Here is a 20,978-nt window from a genome sequence, read left to right as displayed (position 1 = left end):
GGGAGAGGGAGAGAGAGAGAGAGAATGTGTATGGTAATTTTATAGTATAAGTATGGCACAAAGGCACATACTAGAAAAGGGTGTTGCATGAAAGCCAAAGCTCATTGGCCACTGGTGAGTAGTTCCATTACACTTGGGCGCATATATCATCGCTCTCTTCGCCCCTCCTTCTCCCCTTCTCCCCTTCTCTCTCTCTCTCTCTCTGCTTTGCTCTTCTGCTTGTAACTGTACCCACATGGCTCCTAGCAAATGGGGTTTCTCTGCTTCTGCTTAGAACTCAAATTAAGCTCTGATTCCACTTATTCTACAAGCACTTCTGCAATTGGGTTCTTCTCCATCAACCACACTGTTAAAAGGGTCCGTTCAGAATCTTAGACCTGTTTCTATGCTTTCTTTCTTTTCTTGCAGTTATTTAGCTTCTACGGTTGCGATTTCCGGTTTTCGCTTACATGATGGTTCTCTCTTCTAAGTTATCATATTTTTGCTAATATCTTTCACAATTCTGTATCTTTTGTTGAGTTCAATTTAGTCTTTTGCTATTTCTCATTATTTTCTGTTATCTGGTTTTTATGAGTGCCTATTTTCTTCTCTCTTTTTTTTTCGAAATTTTCGTTTTATTTTTTCCCTAAATTCAGCTTGTTTTCAGCTTCTATGTACTAATTGGAAGCTCATATGGTCAGTTAGACATTCTTTTCTTATATCATAGGAACATGTAGTTGCATCTTGTTTTCAATTGTTTCATTAAAATCACATATAGTCGAGGCATGTAACATGCCGCATGTTGTTACCAACTTTTCGCTCGAATAACAACACAACCGCATGTTGTTATTCGAGCAAAAGGTCAATAAATTTGGCTAGCTAGTAACAGAAGAAAATTTATCGTCTTTGGTGGATTTATCTGAATAGACACATTTCAGTCCTTTTCTTTCATTAGCTGAAAGGTAGCATAATTGGTATGTTTTTAACATTCAACTTTGAATTTGCAGGCATTATACGGAATATTTGAATTCGAATTAAGACTGACTCATTGCTGGCATCATTAATTTTGGGGGAACAACATGGCTATGCAAACTGTGTATTTCAAAGAACATGAAGGAATTGCCCCTAATCCCATAGGGCAGTTTTCATCAGCATTGTCAGGGCCTTGGTGGAGTGCCTTTGGATCTCAACCGGTGTATGGGGAATCCTGTGGCCAGTCGAAACCTTTTACCAGGGAACAGCCCAATACCGGGCAGGGTACTGAACAAGGACTGGAAAAAGGGCACACAAATCTGTTCACTATCTTTCCTGGTAATAATATCCTCTTTACTTTTTATGTCTTTCCTTTTCTAAAAGATTTTTCTTTGTGAAATCTTTTGGTCTATAACATTTACTTAGTGACTTTAAAAAGAAAAGGAAATGCTTTATTAGCTTCTTTTTATCACTTAAATCTATGTATGAAGATAAGGTCCGTATCCTTCGTCATGAAGATCCCTCGTTGTTTCCTTGTTCATCATATAGACTGATTGGAGATGGCTAAAATGTGGGGTCAGGAAACGTGTTTTTCTTTTTCGTATCAAGATGTTTAAGGATACCCTTTGGTGATGATTGAAGGTTAAGTCATTAGGCAAACTGCAAATTCCAAGCAAAGGTTTAGTCATATTTGGTGAAGAGATGAGTAAGATAGTACTTGAGGGATACTAGAGGGGGTATGAGAATCGTTCTATGTCATCCTCAAGGTTTTTTTTTTCCCTTCATGTGAGCTTGTTGACGAGTTTTCATAAATATCATAGCTGTTCTGCTGCAAAACATGAAGAAACTAAATATAAATTTTAGTAAAACTAGTTAACAGGGTTTGTGGAAGATGAGAACTAAGATAGTAAGAAGAAGGTTTATGAAAAAGACGCACCATTACAAGTTCGAATAATATCCTTTTGGGGATCATATGTCAGAACTAATGCTGTGATGATCATAGTATTAGAGGCTTTAGGAAGTTGAGGTGGACTTTCATTTGCTATAATCTCCTTCCCAATAAATTTGATTACGCTTATGCGATATCCTATAACTTTGAAGTATGATCTTCATCAAGTTTAGAAATAATAAGCAGGGGGCTTATCTTTCCCCCAAAGATCGGATCCTGTTTGTCGAACCATCTAGATGCATTGATTGCTTATATATTGTAGGACACTACTAATTGTACCTTCATTTCGAGTATTCTCATGAATTCCGGGGAGAGTAAGAAAATTATGAAACTGGTCGTATAAGGTTTATGTGATTCTCCATAACTTAATTTGCCTAGGAGATCAATGATAGCACTAACCATGTTCCTCCACTAAGAACCTCTCTATGCTCCTTCCTCGCCACTCATTCGAGCTCTTCTTTACCCTGAAGCCTGATCGTGTAGCCCACCCTTGTCCCAGCTTGGTTATGACAAAGAGGCTGTATCAGATCAAGGGGGAGTCGGAGCCCTACTGCTGAGACATTATTAAATTGTAACAGTTTTTTTAGTAATCTGGGTGGGAGGAATATGAAGAACCCATGAGAGACTGGTGAGGCTTATGAATCATGAGCAGCCTTCAAAAGCGTGCTTTTATTCCTATTTTCGCGCTTCTATTCTAAACTGCCCTTCAAATGCTGCCTTGTAGGAATTAGGTGCAAAATTTGGTTGTTAATTTCCGAAGCATTCTGAGGGTCATTTCCAATGCAATACTTTTGGCTACAATTATAAAAAAATGAAGTAGATGTGTGCGAGTGTAGTTTGCAGTATTATTACCGGGATTAAATGTAGACTGGGTAACATAAGCTTTTCTCCTGCTGAGTTGACATGCCAGTATGAAGGAAATTACTTGATAAAACAAAAAATGGTTACGTAACACAATAAATGAAACTAGTTTCTCCTTTTATGGACACAAAGTGTTAGTAGTTGATGTTGTCCACTCTAAGTGCTTTGAAAAATCGAGTTCTTACTCAACAACGAAACAGTTGTTGATAAGTGCACTTGGTTTTTCACTTTTTTTACCTTCTGTGGCAATAGATTGATAAAGTGATTTGCCATTACTGAAAAACCTTCTGTTCTCCCTTACAATCCCTTGTTAACTAGGGGGCAAACAACTCTTTTGCTTATCTTTCTTTCACAACTTGTTCAAAATGATTTACTTCTCAAACAGCAGTTATATTCAATCATGGTTAACCAGCCAAGTAGTTTCTCATTCAGGTAGTTGTTAATTTTCAGGGGATGGTCAAAAGTCCCAGGCAGCAATTGCTCCGCCGGGAAAATACCGTGGTCATTTTGAGCTTGGATTCAGCCAGCCTATGGTACGTAACCCTTTCTATTCTGATTACTTTCATTTGTTTATCTGTGAATCAATAACTTATTAGGAAGAAGGAATATTACTCTTGTCGCTATTGCTGATAAATCGATTCTTTGTGCGGAACTTGAACTGTAGATCTGTGCAAAATATCCATATATGGATCAATGCTATGGACTCTTCTCAGCTTATGGACCTCAAATCTCGGTGTGCCTTCCATCGTTTCTCCTACCTCACTATATATGGAACTATTACATTTGCAATCATGTTAATTCCTTGAAAACAATATTTATGTTTCTCTGTAACCTGCTAATTTTGGAATATACCATCATTTCCTTGCTGATACATTACAATGGAAATATGAGAAAAAGAACAGGTTTAAGAATAACTTTCATCCTTTTAGTTTTGTTGTGAAGCATGCTAATCTCAATTTACGTTCTTGGTTATCTACGATAATTTTTAGTTATGTGAACTAGAAACCATTAATGATTTAACTTGGAAAGTCTCTCTTAGCCCCTCTCTCTGTGTTTTCGTGAATGAGAATCAGTACGTCTCTGCTTGTGTTTTGAGTTTTAAGCTGGTTAAAAGTCGAACAATGTCAAGACAAGTAGAGAACTGGTTTCTCTGCGAAAGAGGCGGCTGCCATTACTAATCCAGGGAAAATAATTCGGACAACATGAAAATAATTGACTGTTGCTTTAGATTATTGAGGGTATGTCCTTTAAGCGTAGCAAATTTGCTGATGCACACACTTATCCGTTTGCAATGGATTAGGGACGCATTATGCTGCCGCTGAACTTGACTACGGATGAAGGGCCAATCTATGTAAATGCCAAGCAGTACCATGGAATCATCCGTCGCCGACAATCCCGTGCCAAGGCTGTCATTGAGAACAGGGCCGCTAGACTCCGTAAGGTATGATATCCCAATTCGGTAGGATATTTCGGAAACAAAATGCACACCTGAGGACAAAAATATTTCTCTTTTACAACGACATGTCAGTTAGAATGACCTATGATCTTTTTTGTTTCTACAGCCGTACATGCATGAATCTCGCCATCGCCATGCAATGCGCCGACCAAGGGGCTGTGGTGGTCGTTTTCTGAACACCAAGACTATGAACAATGGGAACAAGGGAACTGAAGGGAAGCAAGGTGGTGATGGGCAGCTGTTTAGGTTTTCTGGTTCTCAGAGTCCTGAAGTCCTGCAATCTGACAGTGGAACTTTAAACTCGTCAAAGGAAACAAATGGCAGCAGTTCAAACATATCCGGGTCAGAGGTGTCAAGTATGTACTCTAGGGGAGATCTTGATCGCTTTTCAATCAATCATCTCGGTCCCTCTCTGCACTCTCTGTCAAACATGATGGACAGTGCACGTGGTATGGTCATTCCGACCAAATGGGTTGCAGCAGGAGATAACCGCTGCAACCTCAAAGTTTGATAGCAAGGGAAAAGATGGGGTTGGTGCTAACTCCGCTGCATCAACCCCATCTACTCCGCAACCAGATGGAGAAGCTTTGTTGCAGTTCTGTTACGGTTGTTGCAAAAGGCTTTTGGTTCTAGGATTTTCCTGCCCCCATTTGGTTGCTATCAAAAGGCAATTCATCCTTGGCTCATGGCAATTCATCCTTGGCTCATGCGGAAAGGTTTTCCTGCCATTCGCTGCAGTCATCCTGTCCGGGCGGCTTGTGAAAACCTTGAAGCAGCATAAATTAATCAGTAAACTATATATATATATATATATATATATATATATATATGGCTCTCTTCCCATGATAGGAATAATAACTTGAGAGTCTGGTGTGTGTTTGTGATCTAAAACTAGGAAAATTTGTTTTGTAATAATCTAATATCTGGATTTTTGACCTATTTGGGGTAATGTATAACTGAATGTTTGTGTTGTATTCTGAATGTTTGGAAGAATAATGTATTATATCTTAAGACAGATTCTTGCACTATTGATATCTAGGAACGTGCTCTCTTCACTTGTAGTGACACTCAGACCAAACACGTAGACAACATATATCGGGTTACGTTAATCAAGGCTCATTACGAAATTCACAGAGCAATACTTCACCCTGGAGTTCTGATTATCTTCACGCATATGTGATTAAAGAGTACGGAGTGTCAGGATCATGAGCCTCTTTCGTGGCTCAGGTGTGAAGATAATCAAAACTCCTTTACGGAGAGTCGTCGAACCAAAAGATCGATCAATCATGAAATGAGCTATAGACTCCCAGTAACTTATATAAGAACTTTGATTAGGCTTCGAGAGCATCTTAAGCATTTGTTGCAACCTTCGTTGCGACCACTGTTTAAGAAACATAAGCAAAAGTAACGAAATATACCAAACATTTCCAAGGCTCTAGATCGGATATGGAGGAAAACGAAAAATTAACCTAAATCAATGAAAAACCAATAAAATGTTCAGAAAATTAATTTACGATAGTCTACCTAATATTTTTTAAAGTTAATTTAAGAAAAAAAATTAGCCTAAGTTCATTCTTTAATAATCTAGGATTAAAATTTTAGGCCAGAAGAGTTAAAGCAGAAAAGTTGTTTCTAAGCTAAAACCTAAATTTTCTGAGCTAAAAATTTTAGGTTTTAGCCCAAGGATTGGAGATTGTCTTAGGAGGCTTACCTAGTTGAGAGTTAAAAAAGTTAAGGCTTGTTTAGTACTTTACTTGGATCCAATTTTTTAAACTCAAAAACATTTATCAAGTTTTAGGCATTAAAAACTTGTTTGAACTCAAGACTAACTTTAAAAATATAGCATATTCTTAAAAACACTAAAAGTGAAAGTGAGTTCTTAGAGTTTTTAGACTTAAAACTCACTCATTTCTTTTCTCCCTCTCCTCCCCTCACTCTGAATCTCTCTATGTTTTCTTCTCTCTCTCATTCTTCTCTTTTTTTCTCTTCTTCGTTCTCTTCTCTATTCATCCTCCTCTTTGTCTCATTTGATCTTCTCTTTTCTTTCTCTCTCCTTCAATTATCTCTCTTCTCTCTCTCTCCTCCGATCCTCTATCTTCTCTCTCTCCTCCGATCCTCTATTTCTTTCTTTCCTCCTCTCTCCTCTTTCTCCTCCTCTATCGACTTTCTCTTTTTGGATCTCTTTGTCCAGTTTAAATTTTAAGATTTAAAAATTTTAAACCTCATGTTAAACAAGTTTTTTAGTTTTAAAAAAAAAATGTTTTGAGAAAATAAATTTTTTTTAATAGGATACCAAACGGCCCGTAAGTAATTGTAAGAAATTTAAAACACATTACATCACAAATGACAACCCAAAGAACCAAGGAGACTTGTACAAGTGCACTCTTAAGGCACAGCACATGAGCATTCATTCCACAGGGGAGAGTGTAGGAATATGCACATCCAAGGACTAATCCTGCACTGATCGTGCCGGAAACAAACGGCAACAGACCCACCTCCTACGTTATGCGTGTGTCGTGCCGCGCAGATTATCAAGCAGAATTTAAATCTGTTGTTATATTTCTATATGTTGTTATCCAATTTCTAATACTACCCTTAGTAGCCTCTTGGCTGTCTAATGTCTATGACTTGGTTACAAAGGTGAGAGAAATTTAAATGACATGTGTTTTAAAACTATAGGGTCACATAAGGGGGTCAATGAAATTGTTCATAAATATAAGACATTGTTTGGGCCTAAAATAATACCTTGGATCGAGATAGGCTGATCCTAGGATCACGGTTCTCAACGCAATATGCGTCCTTTAGGCCAATAGGTTGTTAACCCATAAATAGGATCAACCAAGCCCTTATGAAAGGAGGACTGTGAAGAGATCAAGCATGGGTGGTTCGGTCGAGTCCTATATGAATTAAAATTGCCAGGGATCAAATTGATCTTTGGATAAGTGTGAATTATCAACATCAAAATGCATGCGTGACCAGATAAGGATGAATACATCTCGTAACAGTGCTAGGTTCAGAGTCCTGGAGAGAATCAAAGAATCTGGGATTGGATGAAGATGAAGTTTCGGTTTATGGGGATAAAGGAATATTCGAGCGAATGCTGAGCCAGCACATAACCATTGGGACTCTGCCTCGACATACTTGTTTATCACAAAGGCTTTATCTATAAATAGATAAGGCTCTACAGCATTGAAATTCTCTTCAACTCAACAAACAACTCGACACGTTATACACCAAAACCCTCGCTCTACGCAAAACCTTTCTCACAACCCTATGAAAAACACTATCCTAACTCTCTCATCAACACATCTTCAATTTTGACTAACAACACTGTGTTGACATCCAGAGACATCTTCAACTTGACTAACATCACTGGAGCCATATAACGAAGCGATCAAGAAGCACTTTCAATTTGGACTAACAGTACTGCCTTTGATCGGTTGGTTATCTATCCAAGTATTGGCCGGTGATGAGTTTTCAACTTGTTGATGCACAAAATCAGTGAGGACTTTGGTACAACATAAAGTGTTAAGTTTGTGACCTTCGCTAGATTGCTCCGGTCACTGGTGTGGATAACTATGTAAATGGATAGAGACAGGGAAACAAACACAAGATGTACGTGGTTCACCCAGATTGGCTACGTCCACGGAGTAGAGGAGTTCTCATTAATTGTGAAGGGTTTACACAAGTACATAGGTTCAAGCTCTCCTTTAGTGAGTACAAGTGAATGATTTATCACAAATGACATTCGGAAATATTATGAGAGAATGATCTATATTTATAGAAGAGAGTTTCTAGTTTCATTCTGACATTGACACGTGTCATGCTGTGATTGGCTTATGATGTTGACACGTGTCGCACTATGATTGGCTTCTGATGTCGACACGTGTCGCGCTGTGATTGGCCTCCTGGTTGGAGGGAAACTCTTCTGGGTCCTTGACGGTATAACGTTGACCGGTGCTCAGTAGTTTCGGGATTGGTCAAGTATGGTACAAACACAACTTATTCACTAAAAGAAGTCACTTCATTAACTTCCCAATGAAGTTGAGTAATCTATGATTAATTACTTTCAAGTAGGACGTAATTAACTCATAGGTACTCGATTTACGTGTCACGTAGGCATTTTTGTAATTTTTAGGGTCAACAGACACTATGCAAGGGAAAGAACACAACATAAGTTCTAAGAGCATCTTCAATGAAAATGTCAAATCATAAAAGTCAATTACAATTGATGGTTAATGTGGCAATCTGAAGTCTTATGTCCAATTTGGTGTTTCTTCAACTAAATTGTCAAATTATTTTCTTATTATTATAGAGCTTTAAATGGTTGTATTAGAAAAATTATTGAAACAAAATTTTTAGGGAGAACTAATAAAAATTCCCTCATGAATTTTTTGTCGAAAAACACTTAAAAACTTTTCTTATTATCAAGACATTTTTTATGTAGTAACCGCAAAAACCAAAAAAGAGACACTTTATGAGAATTTTGAATTAAAAAATATCCTTGGTAATAATAAAAACATGACCTTAATGCTAAAGAAAATTGTCTAAAAGGTTTTTTAATAAAAAAAAAGTTTGTTTGAAATTCTAGTATAATAAGAGACTCATCATTAAGCTAACAAAAAATTAAATAAAAATTTATATCAAATTTAACTCCTAATCACAATACTTAAATTTAGTCAACAAATAATACTTTTACGTCAATTATGCACGGTAATATCTTCACTTAGAATTTAACATTTGATAAACCTCTTTTTATGTATTTTGTTTACATTCATGTACATAAAAGGAGGATTATCAAATGAAAATCCAAAAATCCAGGAAACCTTATCCATGCCCCACATCGGCTTTCGTCAAATGGGAAGCCCCTCCTCCCCGTCTTCTTCCACTTGAAGACCTTCCTTCCCCAAACACCATTTCCTCCCACACAATGCTATCCATGGCTTCCACAAGTACTTCTTGCTCTTCTCCCCTCTGCAACAAAATCTCCAACTTCTCAATCTCCCACTCACTCCCTCCAATCCCCACTCACTTACCACCAAACATTAAACCCCTAAAACCCCTCAAGCTCAAAGCCCGTTTCCATAGCTTCCCTCACCTCTCTCCTGCCCCCAGTTTCCGCCGCTCGTTGGCGGCGTTCGACGGCTTTGAAGCCAAAGAAGACAGTGAAAGCCAAGACGAACAAGACCCAGAAACACAGCTCCATGAAAAGCAAGAAGAAGAAGAAGAAGAAGAGCAAAGAGAGGAAGTGGCAAAGATATCAGACGTTGGGAGGCTATATGTGGGGAATTTGCCCTATAACTTGACTTCAACCCAATTGGCTGAGGTTTTCGGGGAGGCCGGCACGGTGGTTTTTTCAGAGGTTTGAGCTCTTTTTCTTCATGTTTCCATTGTTTGATTTGATGGGTTTGTAGAATTGTTGGTGATTGTGTTTGTGTGGTGTAGATTATTTATGACAGAGTCACAGATAGAAGCAGGGGATTTGGATTTGTTGCAATGTCAACTGTTGAGGAAGCTCAGGATGCCATTAGGATGTTTGATGGCTCTGTAAGTATCAATCAAAATGTGGTTCTTGTGTCGATTCTTTTAACACGAGAAAACTCGGGAACTGCTATTGACGCTCCAAAAATTTCTATCCTTCGCTTCACCAAGTGCGATATGACTTTTTTTTGGAATGCCAGTGACAGCTCCTAGAAACTCAAACTTTTCGGTTTTTCAATTTTGATGGTGGCGATGTTTGACAGCAAGTAGGAGGTAGAACTGTGAAGGTGAACTTCCCAGAAGTGCCAAGAGGAGGCGAAAGGGAAATGTTAGGACCCAACAGACCAAGGACTGGGTTCAAGGTGTACATAGATAGCCCTCATAAGGTTTATGCAGGAAACCTTAGTTGGGGTTTAACTTCACAGGGTCTTAAGGATGCCTTTGAAGACCAGCCAGGGCTGTTGGGTGCCAAGGTCATATATGAGAGGGTTTCTGGAAGATCCAGAGGTTTCGGGTTTGTGACATTCGAAACCAATGAGGCTGCGGAATCAGCTGTAGCTGCCATGAATGGAGTGGTAAGACAAGTTTGTTAACAGCTCGTTTGGTACTCTGTATTGGACTTGAGAGTCTTATGTTGCCAGACTCTGAATATGAACTATTTGTGTGGTAACATAAGTCCGACAATATGGTGTACCTGGTGACTTATGTCAGTTGATCCTTGTGGATGGTATTATGGTTCTGTAATAATCCGTATGTCTGTGTGTGAAATTGCAAAACAGGAGGTTGATGGACGGCCTTTGCGATTAAATATGGCAGCAGAGAGAGCAAGGACCGTTGTTTCCTCTCCAGCAGCATCAGAAACAACTGCACAAGACACAGACAGCAGTGAAGTGGTTTCTCCACCAGCATCAGAAACAACTACAGACAACACGGACAACAGTGAATTGGTCTCTCCTCCAGCGTCGGATACAACCACTGACAACACAGACAACAGTGAATTGGTCTCTTCTCCAGCGTCGGATACAACAACAGAAGACACAGACAGCGGGGAATTGGTTTCCAGCGTTAGCATCTGATTTAAAATTGCACTACAAGGCAGCCTAGAACAAGAAGTTTTGCCACACAAAATGATGTTGAGGCTGTGTTGATTTTTCAGTTGCAGGGGCAAAGTGAGACTCGAGTTTTGTTTCCAAGGAGCGAGTAATTAGGCAGCATGTATAAACGAATGGAAAACAATTTCAAAGTAATATTATTAAGTTGGTAAATTCTCAACTTCAGAATGTCACGTTCACAAGATATAGCAAAGGGTGACTCATTGCTATCACAATAGAAAAAGAGGACTGAACAACCTTCGACACGAAGGATCTTGGTTTTATCACCGAGGATCACGACCATCAAGTAGACAATCTGCTTCAGTATCCAAATCCTGAGGAAAGAAAACCCTGCACAACAGTATGTTGTTATTAATCAAAGCTCATACCCTACACTGACCCATGAAATCAAGGACTATGGTGGTGATTCGTTCTGCTGGCAAATACGGCATGGACAAACTGGCCTGATCATGCTCAGCTTGCACTAACAAAATTCACAAACGCTGTAATACACAGCGAGAGCTATGATTTACTTCATGAGGTCCACCACACATCTAAGGCAAACACAGACAAGTGCAAAATCCAACGGGTTCCAAAGATTTACCTGCAAGTGTTGTGGTACAACGTCCGGCTCAGCTGACCTATGTCATTGATACCTTTACAACCAGCTACCACCTCAAGAACTTGCCTGAGAAACCGTCACATTGAATGACGAAGTAGATAAATAAATCAGGAGCTAAAACATAATTCACTTCAGATAAACATGCACTTGTTAACAACGAATTTTTCATCATCACTATGCACTTGACAAATCACACACCTTAACTCTTACATGACAACTAGTAACATCAGCGAATTTGATATCGTAGTACAAAGTTATGCAGTAATAGCACTTCCTAGGCAGTAAATGGTTCAAATTAGGGGAAATAGTATTCACTGAACAGTAATATGATGCTTTAAGAGTTTTCTTCATACACTATACAGGTTCATTATTCTTTTTGTCGACAAAGAAATAAATAAAAGAAATAAAGAAGTTCATGATATGGTACTAAAAAAACATTTCAACATACCGAACTAAACAAGGTTCATTGCGATCTTTAACAATGCACTCTTGATCATACTTCTCTTTCTTCTTAGAAGGCCAAATGGACTTTACAAACTTAATCCCGGCACCTGTACTCTTGATTCCACAATATGGAGAATCTGTCTCAATCATCATCCTCTCAATAGGAATGTCCCTCATAACATTGAGATTTTCAGTTGTCTTCAGAGAGCAACCATTTACACCTATTTAGGACCAAAAGGTATTCATGACCTCAATCTAAAGACCAAGATAAAGTGTTCAATATGTCCATTGTGACTAGCATTTAAAAATAAAAATGAGCAGTTTATATCTAAGATGTAAAAGAGGAACTTTGTTCTCTTCCTTCAAACTTTAGAAATAAAATAAAAAATCATCAAAATTATAAACACTGATGCAAAGCAAAGGTTGCAAGAAAGATAAGAGGCCAATCTCTTTGTTTGGAAAATGATTTGTTTGGAAAATTGTAAGTTCAATCCAATTGTCCAGTTTATTCTGCATCCCCTTTCTAGTAACTTTGGAATTTGAGGGTGGACAAAAATTTTAAAAATAAATAAGCAAATAAAAATAGTCATGACGTTAACCACCACATTTTGATTCTAGAATTATGGTGCTAAGCATTCTCACCTGCCGTTATTTCTCTCTACAATTTCACAGAAATCTGGAGCAGCTGCACGCATATGCAGAAACATGGGAAGCTTAGTGGTGTGTGCCAATTCAAACTGCTTCTCAAAATACCTGGAGTTCACAATAGAGTAAAAGATGGAAAAGACAGAATGTATCATGTAATCAAATGAAAAGTAGAAGCGTGCAAGCGGAAACAGAGAATAAGAAAAAAACTACTTTTTCCGAAACGACGTACTTCTTTTGAATCTCTGCTGGGCAAAACTGAAGCCTGTCATAGTCCAGTCCACATTCACCAATTGCAACCACCTTCCAAGCACAAGAGAGAACGAAATAAGCAATACAAAATATATTGCTCCATGATATCAATATCTGAACAGACCACTCTTTCAAAGAAGTTTTAATGACTTGAAACCCTATAATGCACGCCTCACTTTCCTCCTGACATAGAGATCTTGGGTACGGGGCACACCTTCCCTTTCTCAATGCCCTCTTTGGCCAATGACAGAAGCGCCTGAAAATGCTTATCTGGATCCCCACTCTCTTCAAATTCCTAAACAGAATACACAATGACCCTACCTCTCAAGCATCTCTAAACAAAACCGAAAATCTACAATATCAACCTCTTCCGCGAATAAAAATAAGAAGTGAGAAAGAAAAAAGGGCAGACCTTGCATCTAGTGGGGTGCACACCAACAGTACAAAAAAGCCTTGCTGCCAAAAAAAAAACCAACAACAAACCCCAATTTGTTGCACAAGTCGACATTTTTAAAACTTGGCAATGACATTTATTCACAACAATACAGTAACAGTAACAAAACAGAGCAAGCGAAAAAAACCATCGGTTTCCGCAATTGTTAAAGCTTCTTTTGATTCCTCAAGTGATCCACCAGTGACCTACATTATCCATAAGCCTAATTCTAATTTCAGAGCGCATTAAACAACAACAATTACTTAACAATTCTAATTGAAAAGGAAAGAGAGTTACGATAATCCGGTCGACGCCGGCAGTCCAAGCCCTGCTCAAAACCGTGGCTATATCCGAGACATGACACTGCTTTCCATTGTAGATTCCTCTGAACATTCCATCTGTATGATCATATTCTTCAAAGTTTCAGGTCCCATAGTCGAATTTAAGAACGATGAAGTTTGGTTTTTGGTAAGATAGAAATGGCATGCCAAGTGTTGGATGAAACGCCTGAGAGACTGACCTGTGAAGTTGACGGCTATATCTGTATTGGGTATCAACGGAAACCTGCGTGTAAGAAGAATGAATTGCTGCAGAAAGAAGGGATTTTGGAAGAGATACTTGCCTATCATGCGGACTGTTGCCATGCCCAAAGCGGACTGCGAGACGGAAAGGAGGAGCAGCTGCCGCAATGCTACTACAAAAATCCTAAAAATATGAACGTTATAAATAGGCAAAAGAAATAAAGAAGAGATCGAAGCGGAACAGGATCAATGTATCACTTTGAGCTTTTGTTGTTTGTAAACATCTTCAATCTTAGACAATCATAAACAAAGAATGTTGTAGTAAGATAGTGAGAACCATTTAGATTAACAGTGAAAACTTATCCAATCTACATGAGCATCCATACTTACAACACTTCGTCCACGCATCATTGATTATTTAACTCGTTAAAACCTTGTTGGAAAAAATCCAGTATGAATTTTAAAATAATTTCTTGTTTCTATACGATGACGTTTCCCATTTCTTTCTTGATTTTTTGACATAGATCCGTGTCAAAGGAATGAAACAACTGACCTAACCAAAACGAATCAAGTATATATGCTTACAATACAATATACATAGGCCTCCAAAAGCAAGGAAAAAAAATGGAGTGGAAAATAAGAACAAAAGTACACGTATTGACCGTAGACATAACCAAAAAATACATATCTCAAGCTCAAAAGATAAAAACTAAAATCTAAAAACAATATGGTTATCAGGCACGGCCTTGATTTCTAATTTATTATTTTAGGCAGTATTGAGGCCAATATAATCCCAATGATAACGAGCAGGATTATAATGCCATAACAGGTCCATTTACGTGTGTTTTTCTGTAAGAATCTGGCTTTCTGCAACTGCTGAGTGCCGGAATGCACGTATGAATTAGCTCTCTCCACGTGACCCTGAATGTCGTCCAACTGTTCACCTTGAGCTTGCACGAGAACTGCCATGTCCATGAACACCTGGTGCAACTCGTTCAGATTTCTCTCCATGGCCTTCACACCATCATGTCTCTCTTGAATCTCTTGTATGGTGTCTAAAACTCCCCCTCTTCCTTGCTCTTGGATTGCCTTTTGTAAAAATGTCTCGCTCTCACCTACAAGTATATATAATTGCTAGTTACACAAATTAGCAATTGATTCTATGAGCATCGATCACTACACCAACTAATTTTGCTCATGTTATTAAGATACATATGTAAGATCCAAGGATGCTCAAGCGCTAATTAGTAATTTAATTAATACACTTTTAACCACTTATATGAATCACACTACAATACTTCTTATAATTTGAACCGATTAATTTTTAGGTCATTATTGAAATATCTTCCATGCAAAATTTTATTTCAAGCGTTTGACAAACCAAACTGACTCATGACTTAAAACAGGAAATCTCATTCCAAACGGTCGTATGCTTTCATCAATCAGAAGTCTTGTAAGGATCACTTAAGTAAGTTTATTTGAGAGGTAGCCTTTTATGATCACCCACTGTACATTTATTTCAACAATTCAAATTGTCTAGTTTTAGGTCTTGCCTTAAACATCGTCATAATCGGAAACCATATATATGATCATTGGACCAAAATGTAGTCATCATTTTAGTGTGGTTTTTTGCAGCACAATGTCTCAATGGTTTCGAAGTTGTGTTTTTGTGCATTGAAGTGAATACATGAATTAAAATATGCACAGTTCCGATCGTGGAAAAAATTATAAAATCAACTCCTCAAAGTTCCCTCAAATAAATTTGTTTGAAGAATTCCTTGATGAAGAGGGTTATTTTCTTTCTTTGAAAAGTCGTTGTATATCCGATACATCATGTGACATTGGTGTCCCAAAATTCACCCGTATTGGAACATATGTATCATTATTATGTCAACTCTAGATGTAAATCTTAAAGGAAAACTAACGAAAAGTCCAAAAAAAAACTTTAGTTTTAATAAAAAAAAATGACAAATAAAAGTGTAGTTAATAGTACCAAGGAAAGGTAAAATTGTGGTTTTTCGTTAAAAGTGAACAGTACCGGGAGTGTTTCGTTAAAACTCCAAAGCCTTAAATTCATCCAACAACTAGTGGATATATTATATAGGTGTTTTAATCAAAATAGTCTTTGAGATTGACATAATTCTTCATTTTGATCAATGAGTTTTAAAACTGATAGAAGTTGCCCTTGAGATTGTCCATTGTCAATTAATTGGTCATTCTGTGAAAAATCTCCGTTAAATTGAAAAAAAACTACCAACTTAAGTAGAGGGGTTGATTTAACAAAAATATTCTCAATTTAATGGAGATTTTCACTAAAAGACCAAAATGATTGACAATAGACAATCTCAGGGACAGTTTTTATTGGTTTTAAATCTTAGAGACCAAAATGAGAAGTTATATTAATCTCAGAGATCATTTTAGCTAAAAACTTTATTATATATGTGTCATAAATAATCGAATATATCCCCCAATACCCTTCATCTCATCATTTTGGTATGTATTTGTTGAGCTTAGTATTCAAACCTAGATTTACGCTGCACTCTAGGGTAAGTCATTTGATTTCTTGATTATATTTGATGATTATATTTGGCGAAGGTAACATTGCGGAACTACTATTTGTAATTCAAATATTTCACAGATGCTATATTATATATGTTACCTGTAGAGATGAGAAGGTCTAGGGTTTTGTCGTCGGGGTTCTCTCCGGTGACCGTGAAGTACCTACGCTGAACGGTCTCTCTATGCTCCGATGAGATCTTGTTCCTCAAGTCATTAAAGCTATCCATGGAATCCTTTAGCTTCTTCCTCAGCCCGTTGACCACGGACGTCCGCGTCCGGTCAGATGAGGACCCTGGACCGCAACCAGGCAAGCTCCGGTTGGCAGCGTTGGACTTGTCCAACGCATCCAACTGTACCTTAAGAACCTTAGCGTTCTTAAGGGCAGTATGGACATCCGCGTCCATGCGGGTTTGGAGGTCCTTGACTGCCTTGGAGTTGTGGAGACTCTTGCTCTGCTCGTGTGCGCTTTGCAAGCTCTTATTGATCTTTTGGAGCTCATTGAGCTCGTTCTGGACCGACTCCACATCCTGGAAAAACTTGTTGAGTTCGTTGGACGTTGCAGCCATTTCGATGACATGGTGGTCCGGAGAGGCCTCGGAGAAGGAGCTAGAGAGCAGATCGTTCATTTTTCGGATACCTTAATTTGCTATAAGATCATAAACTCAGAAGTCAGAAGTTAACCTTATCTCTCTGAGTTTCTGTGACTCAAAATTTGGGGTTTAGATACATGTTATACACAGAGAAGTGTTTTGGCAGTCTTTCTTGACTTGTAGTTCAAGTCTTGGCCGCGTTTCAAGTTTTCAACTTCCAACTTTGAAAGGTTCAAACAAACATTATCCCTCAAGTACCAAGTAGATTCCTAACTCCTGTGTAGCAGCCAAGGACCATGTTTTTTTCCAACCTCCTGGTATCTATTTGGAGAAATGTAGGACCATTTTAATTTGTAGACTAGGGAGAATACAGGCCCTTTATCGGATCCATTCCATATCGAACTTCAACGATCTGAACCGTTTATATGTGTTATGCGTACCAGTTGGGATGAATTATTTATTAATTCCATGTTTATAACTAGACCGGCCTCTTCTAATAATTTAAAGGTGTTTCTTAACAACTTTGGTTGACAAAGAACATAGTAATAAAAATTGGTTTTAATATGGATAGTACATGCATGCGTCCCCCTCTATATGGGAGATACGGAAGAAAGTCGAGGTTTCACTACTAATTAATTGGCAATATGATAAGTAATCCAATTACTTATGACTGTTAGGCTTCACACATTGGATAACCTACTATGATATCATTAAAAAATTGAGGTTCTACCATAAAACTAACTGGCAATATGGGGAGTAGTCCAATCACTTGTAAGCACATGCAAGGTTTATTTTTCCTCAGATGGGGGATTCATTCTTAACAAATATACATAACATATTTTGACATTATGAATTTCATAATCGGTTTAGTTTCTTAATCATCATTCATCCCTAAAAAAAATCTTTCAAATTGAAAATCGTTTAGTTATCCTAGAACAAATTAGTGCTTTAATTACTAAATAACATAGCCACTCAGTACTACGGTCTGGTGGAATTCATGTTCACTTAAAAGTGAGAGGTCTTAGGTTCAAATATCATGGATGGCGAATTCGAAACCAAATTAGGTTGCTCATTGTGTGGCTTAGCCAAACTCCCTCTCCCCTTAGTATAAAAATATCGATGTACTAAAAAAAAGTACTAAATAACAAATAAACGGTATGAACCGTTCATTTATAAGCTTAAGTCGTTTTCTTGAAGCCCCTAGTAATAACCATTGCTGACGTCTAACATTTATTAATATTTGGTACCACAAAATTATGAATTAAATCTCAATTCTCCTATGGGATCCCTTCTCCTATCCATCAGAGAAAAAAAAAGAAAAAAAAAAGAAAAAAAAGGTTATATGGGTTGAAGAGTATTTACATGGTTGATAATTGTCTAGTTGCGCTAGGACGTTTTATTATTGGTATTCAGAAATGTGTTGATCAATATCCAACTGCCCCTTCAATATTCCTCTGCCCCTTGACCACCAGGCTTCTACAATATCTCTATATAATTGTCAACGGCGGACTGTTCAGCTAAGAATATCTTGGACCGAATTGAAATCCTCAGTAAGGTTTTTATCAAGACCTATTAATACTACGGATTAATAGCTAGTATTTATCTTTATTTATAAGTGAGTCGTCTTATAATTAAATTTTGTAAAAGACGAATTTGAAAAATACTAGTTTATCTATCCAAAATTGAAGATTGTGAAAATTGTAAACAGAACAATACGATGGCAAAATGAAAATAAGGAGGTTATTGGAGCAATAGCCATTGAATGCTAGCTCAAATAGAGTTTTGGTCCATGAACTAAGAGAGTATTGATCTATAAACTAAAAATTCGTGAATGATTCTTGAACGTGTTATAAGGTGGATCAGTGATACTTTTGATTAACTTCATTAGAATTTCTATCCAAAATAAAAAGTATAAAAAAACAAAAAATAGATGAAAAGATTTACGGAACTAGCAAAAAAAATTATTACACTACATTATAACAAAGTCAAAATGTAACACAAAAACAATAGGTATGTAGTGCATGAACAATACTCTCTCTCCCTCTCCTCCTACGCTGCCGGCGGCGGATTATTGCTATTACTATTGTTGTTATTGTCACCGCCATTGCCCCAATTCCACGGCTTCAAGCTGAGGATCACGATCAGAATAATCACGAGCAGCAGAATAATGGCGTAGCAAGTCCACTTGCGGGTGTTCTTCTGGGAGGCCCTGGCCTTGGTGAGCTGCTGCGTGCCTCTGCTGACGAACGAGTTGGCTCTCATGACGTGGTTTTCGATGTCGTCGATCTGCTCCCCCTGCGCCTGCACCAGCACCGCCATGTCCAGGAACACCTGGTGCAGCTCCTGCAGGTTCCTCTCCATGTCCTTTACGGCGTCGTGTCGCTCCTGGATCTCCTGGATCGTGTCGAGGACTTGGCCCCTCCCTTGCTCCTGTATTGCCTTCTGCAGAAACGTTTCGCTCTCTCCTGCAATCATCATGCTTAATTTGATTAATCCATTACCTCATTAAGCACTAAAATTGGAGCATTAGGGGTTTCGCCATTACCGGTGGAGATGAGGAGGTCTAAGGTCTTCTCGTCGGGATTTTCGCCGGAGACGGTGTAGTACCTCCGCTGTACGGTCTCGCGGTACTCGGACGAGATCTTCTGCCTGAGAGCGTTGAAGCTGTCCATGGAGTCCTTGAGCTTCTTCCGGAGGCCGTTGACGACGGAGATCCGAGTCCGGTCCGAGGACGACCCCGGCCCGCAGTTCGGCAGGCTCCGGTTAGCGGCGTTGGACCGGTCGAGCGCCTCCAGGCGGACCTTGAGCACCTTGGCCTTCTTGAGGGCGAGGGTGACGTCAGCGTCCATGCGGGATCGGAGGTCCTTGACGGCGGTGGCGTTGTGGAGCGTCTTGCTCTTCTCGTGGGAGGACTGGAGGCTGAAGTAGACGCGCTCGAGCTCCTTGAGCTCGTCCTTGACGGACTCGACGTCGGCGAAGAACTTGTCGAGGTTGACTCCGGCGGCGCCCGACCCCGCCGTCGACCCCATCTCGATGACGTGATCGTCGCGCCGCGGCGACTGCTCCTCGCTCCGGAACCGCGAGAAGGAGCCGGAGAACAAATCGTTCATGATTTTTGCGAGTTTGGTGTTCTTGAACCCGAAATCGGAGCCAAAATCCGATCGGAATCGATAAGAAAAGTTGGGAATTAGGGAGGAAATTGGAGATATGAAATTTTGGAGAGGGGGTATGAAGTATGAAGAGGAAGGTGGGGGGTTTAATTAGTCAACGAGGACTCTGAGGAGGCGGGATGTGGATTTTGGTGCGAAAAACGAAAGAGGCGGTTTCTTTCTGTTTTGTCAGTGAGCCAGCTGTTAATGTAGAGAGAGAAAGACGATGAGAGAGAGAGAGAGAGAGAGAGAGCGCGCTTAATCCTGAATCCTGTGTGTGTTAGTTAATATGCAGCCATTTGGCCTAATTACGCGTTAAAAGAAAAATTAAGTTGGAAAACGAGTTAAAAGAAAAACATGGGACTTGGTCGCGTGTTATTTGGATTGGGGCTGTGTCTTCTTCTTCCAAGCTGTTTCGCAATTTAATGTTGCCATATGGCTGCTAACAACGTAATCAATGGGATCAAATTTTCTGCACTCAACATGAGTGTAGTGTCTCTGTGAACTTGATAAGTGATTGAAACGTATTTATTGTTTTAATTTTTTTAATTTGTTGTCATAAAATTAATGTGTTAAAACATTTATTGGGGCTATAGAGAGACCGTACATATTTTAAATGCAAAAGATTTGATCTCGTTATGAATCGGATAAGAGAGAGATTTGTTTACACACAAAAAGTGGAAGATATCTCAAAAGAGTCGAAAGCAATAATCCATTGTCATGTTTGAAAAATTGAAATATTAAGCAATTAAAATTCATATTAAGCAATAATCCTTGCATTTCAGCCGAACTAGGAAACTTCCCTCCACTTGTATAGTTCCAAATGTTCAGATTTCGAAATTTTCAAATATGAATTTCCATTCCAACTAGCGCCCCACTAAAAATCCGTTGTATAGTAATGACTCGTGAAGACAAAAGAGAACATCATAAATCGGAATCTAATCCCGTAAGTATTTTGATTACGATTACGTAAA

General features: G+C 38.7%; 5 protein-coding genes across 5 annotated transcripts; 2 read left to right on the top strand and 3 right to left on the bottom strand.

Annotated features, from left to right (window-relative positions):
* The first annotated feature begins 79 nt into the window (after window positions 1-79).
* LOC103454173 (nuclear transcription factor Y subunit A-10-like) lies at window positions 80-5,232 on the top strand. The gene is made up of 6 exons (XM_008393763.4): window positions 80-357; window positions 987-1,290; window positions 3,212-3,294; window positions 3,426-3,494; window positions 4,062-4,202; window positions 4,324-5,232. The coding sequence occupies exons 2-6, from the start codon at window positions 1,059-1,061 to the stop codon at window positions 4,726-4,728; spliced, it is 930 nt and encodes a 309-aa protein (XP_008391985.1). The 5' UTR covers window positions 80-357; window positions 987-1,058; the 3' UTR covers window positions 4,729-5,232.
* A 3,790-nt stretch (window positions 5,233-9,022) lies between these two features.
* Window positions 9,023-10,970, top strand: LOC103414957 (33 kDa ribonucleoprotein, chloroplastic-like). The gene is made up of 4 exons (XM_029092588.2): window positions 9,023-9,579; window positions 9,663-9,764; window positions 9,962-10,273; window positions 10,478-10,970. Exons 1-4 carry the CDS (start codon window positions 9,148-9,150, stop codon window positions 10,772-10,774), a joined length of 1,143 nt encoding a protein of 380 aa, XP_028948421.2. The 5' UTR covers window positions 9,023-9,147; the 3' UTR covers window positions 10,775-10,970.
* On the bottom strand, window positions 10,925-14,125 carry LOC139191548 (uncharacterized). The gene is made up of 11 exons (XM_070812432.1): window positions 13,808-14,125; window positions 13,706-13,726; window positions 13,483-13,583; window positions 13,334-13,391; window positions 13,165-13,208; window positions 12,967-13,047; window positions 12,733-12,803; window positions 12,502-12,608; window positions 11,860-12,076; window positions 11,394-11,477; window positions 10,925-11,140 (listed from the first exon to the last, which is right to left on the bottom strand). The coding sequence occupies exons 1-11, from the start codon at window positions 13,827-13,829 to the stop codon at window positions 11,074-11,076; spliced, it is 873 nt and encodes a 290-aa protein (XP_070668533.1). The 5' UTR covers window positions 13,830-14,125; the 3' UTR covers window positions 10,925-11,073.
* A 135-nt stretch (window positions 14,126-14,260) lies between these two features.
* LOC103424293 (syntaxin-121-like) lies at window positions 14,261-17,089 on the bottom strand. Its single transcript, XM_008362380.4, has 2 exons — window positions 16,366-17,089; window positions 14,261-14,821 (listed from the first exon to the last, which is right to left on the bottom strand). The coding sequence occupies exons 1-2, from the start codon at window positions 16,889-16,891 to the stop codon at window positions 14,460-14,462; spliced, it is 888 nt and encodes a 295-aa protein (XP_008360602.3). The 5' UTR covers window positions 16,892-17,089; the 3' UTR covers window positions 14,261-14,459.
* Window positions 17,090-18,724: 1,635 nt separating this feature from the next.
* On the bottom strand, window positions 18,725-20,295 carry LOC103454171 (syntaxin-121-like). Its single transcript, XM_008393760.4, has 2 exons — window positions 19,401-20,295; window positions 18,725-19,320 (listed from the first exon to the last, which is right to left on the bottom strand). The coding sequence occupies exons 1-2, from the start codon at window positions 19,963-19,965 to the stop codon at window positions 18,905-18,907; spliced, it is 981 nt and encodes a 326-aa protein (XP_008391982.3). The 5' UTR covers window positions 19,966-20,295; the 3' UTR covers window positions 18,725-18,904.
* Between the last annotated feature and the right edge of the window lie 683 nt (window positions 20,296-20,978).

This window comes from Malus domestica, chromosome 14 (genome assembly GCF_042453785.1).
Source record: "Malus domestica chromosome 14, GDT2T_hap1".
NCBI classification, from domain to species: Eukaryota; Viridiplantae; Streptophyta; class Magnoliopsida; order Rosales; family Rosaceae; genus Malus; species Malus domestica.
The sequence above is the reverse complement of the archived record's forward strand: the minus strand, read 5'-3'. Positions and strand labels throughout refer to the sequence as shown.

Coding starts and splice junctions, on each gene's coding strand:
- LOC103454173 (XM_008393763.4), top strand. CDS start 1,059: ATGGCTATGCAAACTGTGTATTTCAAAGAACATGAAGGAATTGCCCCT. Junction 1,291..3,211: donor TCTGTTCACTATCTTTCCTG/GTAATAATATCC, acceptor GTTAATTTTCAG/GGGATGGTCAAAAGTCCCAG. Junction 4,203..4,323: donor GGGCCGCTAGACTCCGTAAG/GTATGATATCCC, acceptor TTGTTTCTACAG/CCGTACATGCATGAATCTCG.
- LOC103414957 (XM_029092588.2), top strand. CDS start 9,148: ATGCTATCCATGGCTTCCACAAGTACTTCTTGCTCTTCTCCCCTCTGC. Junction 9,580..9,662: donor GCACGGTGGTTTTTTCAGAG/GTTTGAGCTCTT, acceptor TGTGTGGTGTAG/ATTATTTATGACAGAGTCAC. Junction 9,765..9,961: donor TTAGGATGTTTGATGGCTCT/GTAAGTATCAAT, acceptor GATGTTTGACAG/CAAGTAGGAGGTAGAACTGT.
- LOC139191548 (XM_070812432.1), bottom strand. CDS start 13,829: ATGGCAACAGTCCGCATGATAG. Junction 13,392..13,482: donor CCGGCGTCGACCGGATTATC/GTAACTCTCTTT, acceptor TGGATAATGTAG/GTCACTGGTGGATCACTTGA. Junction 11,478..11,859: donor AATGAACCTTGTTTAGTTCG/GTATGTTGAAAT, acceptor ACGGTTTCTCAG/GCAAGTTCTTGAGGTGGTAG.
- LOC103424293 (XM_008362380.4), bottom strand. CDS start 16,891: ATGAACGATCTGCTCTCTAGCTCCTTCTCCGAGGCCTCTCCGGACCAC. Junction 14,822..16,365: donor AGACCTTCTCATCTCTACAG/GTAACATATATA, acceptor ATATACTTGTAG/GTGAGAGCGAGACATTTTTA.
- LOC103454171 (XM_008393760.4), bottom strand. CDS start 19,965: ATGAACGATTTGTTCTCCGGCTCCTTCTCGCGGTTCCGGAGCGAGGAG. Junction 19,321..19,400: donor AGACCTCCTCATCTCCACCG/GTAATGGCGAAA, acceptor TGATGATTGCAG/GAGAGAGCGAAACGTTTCTG.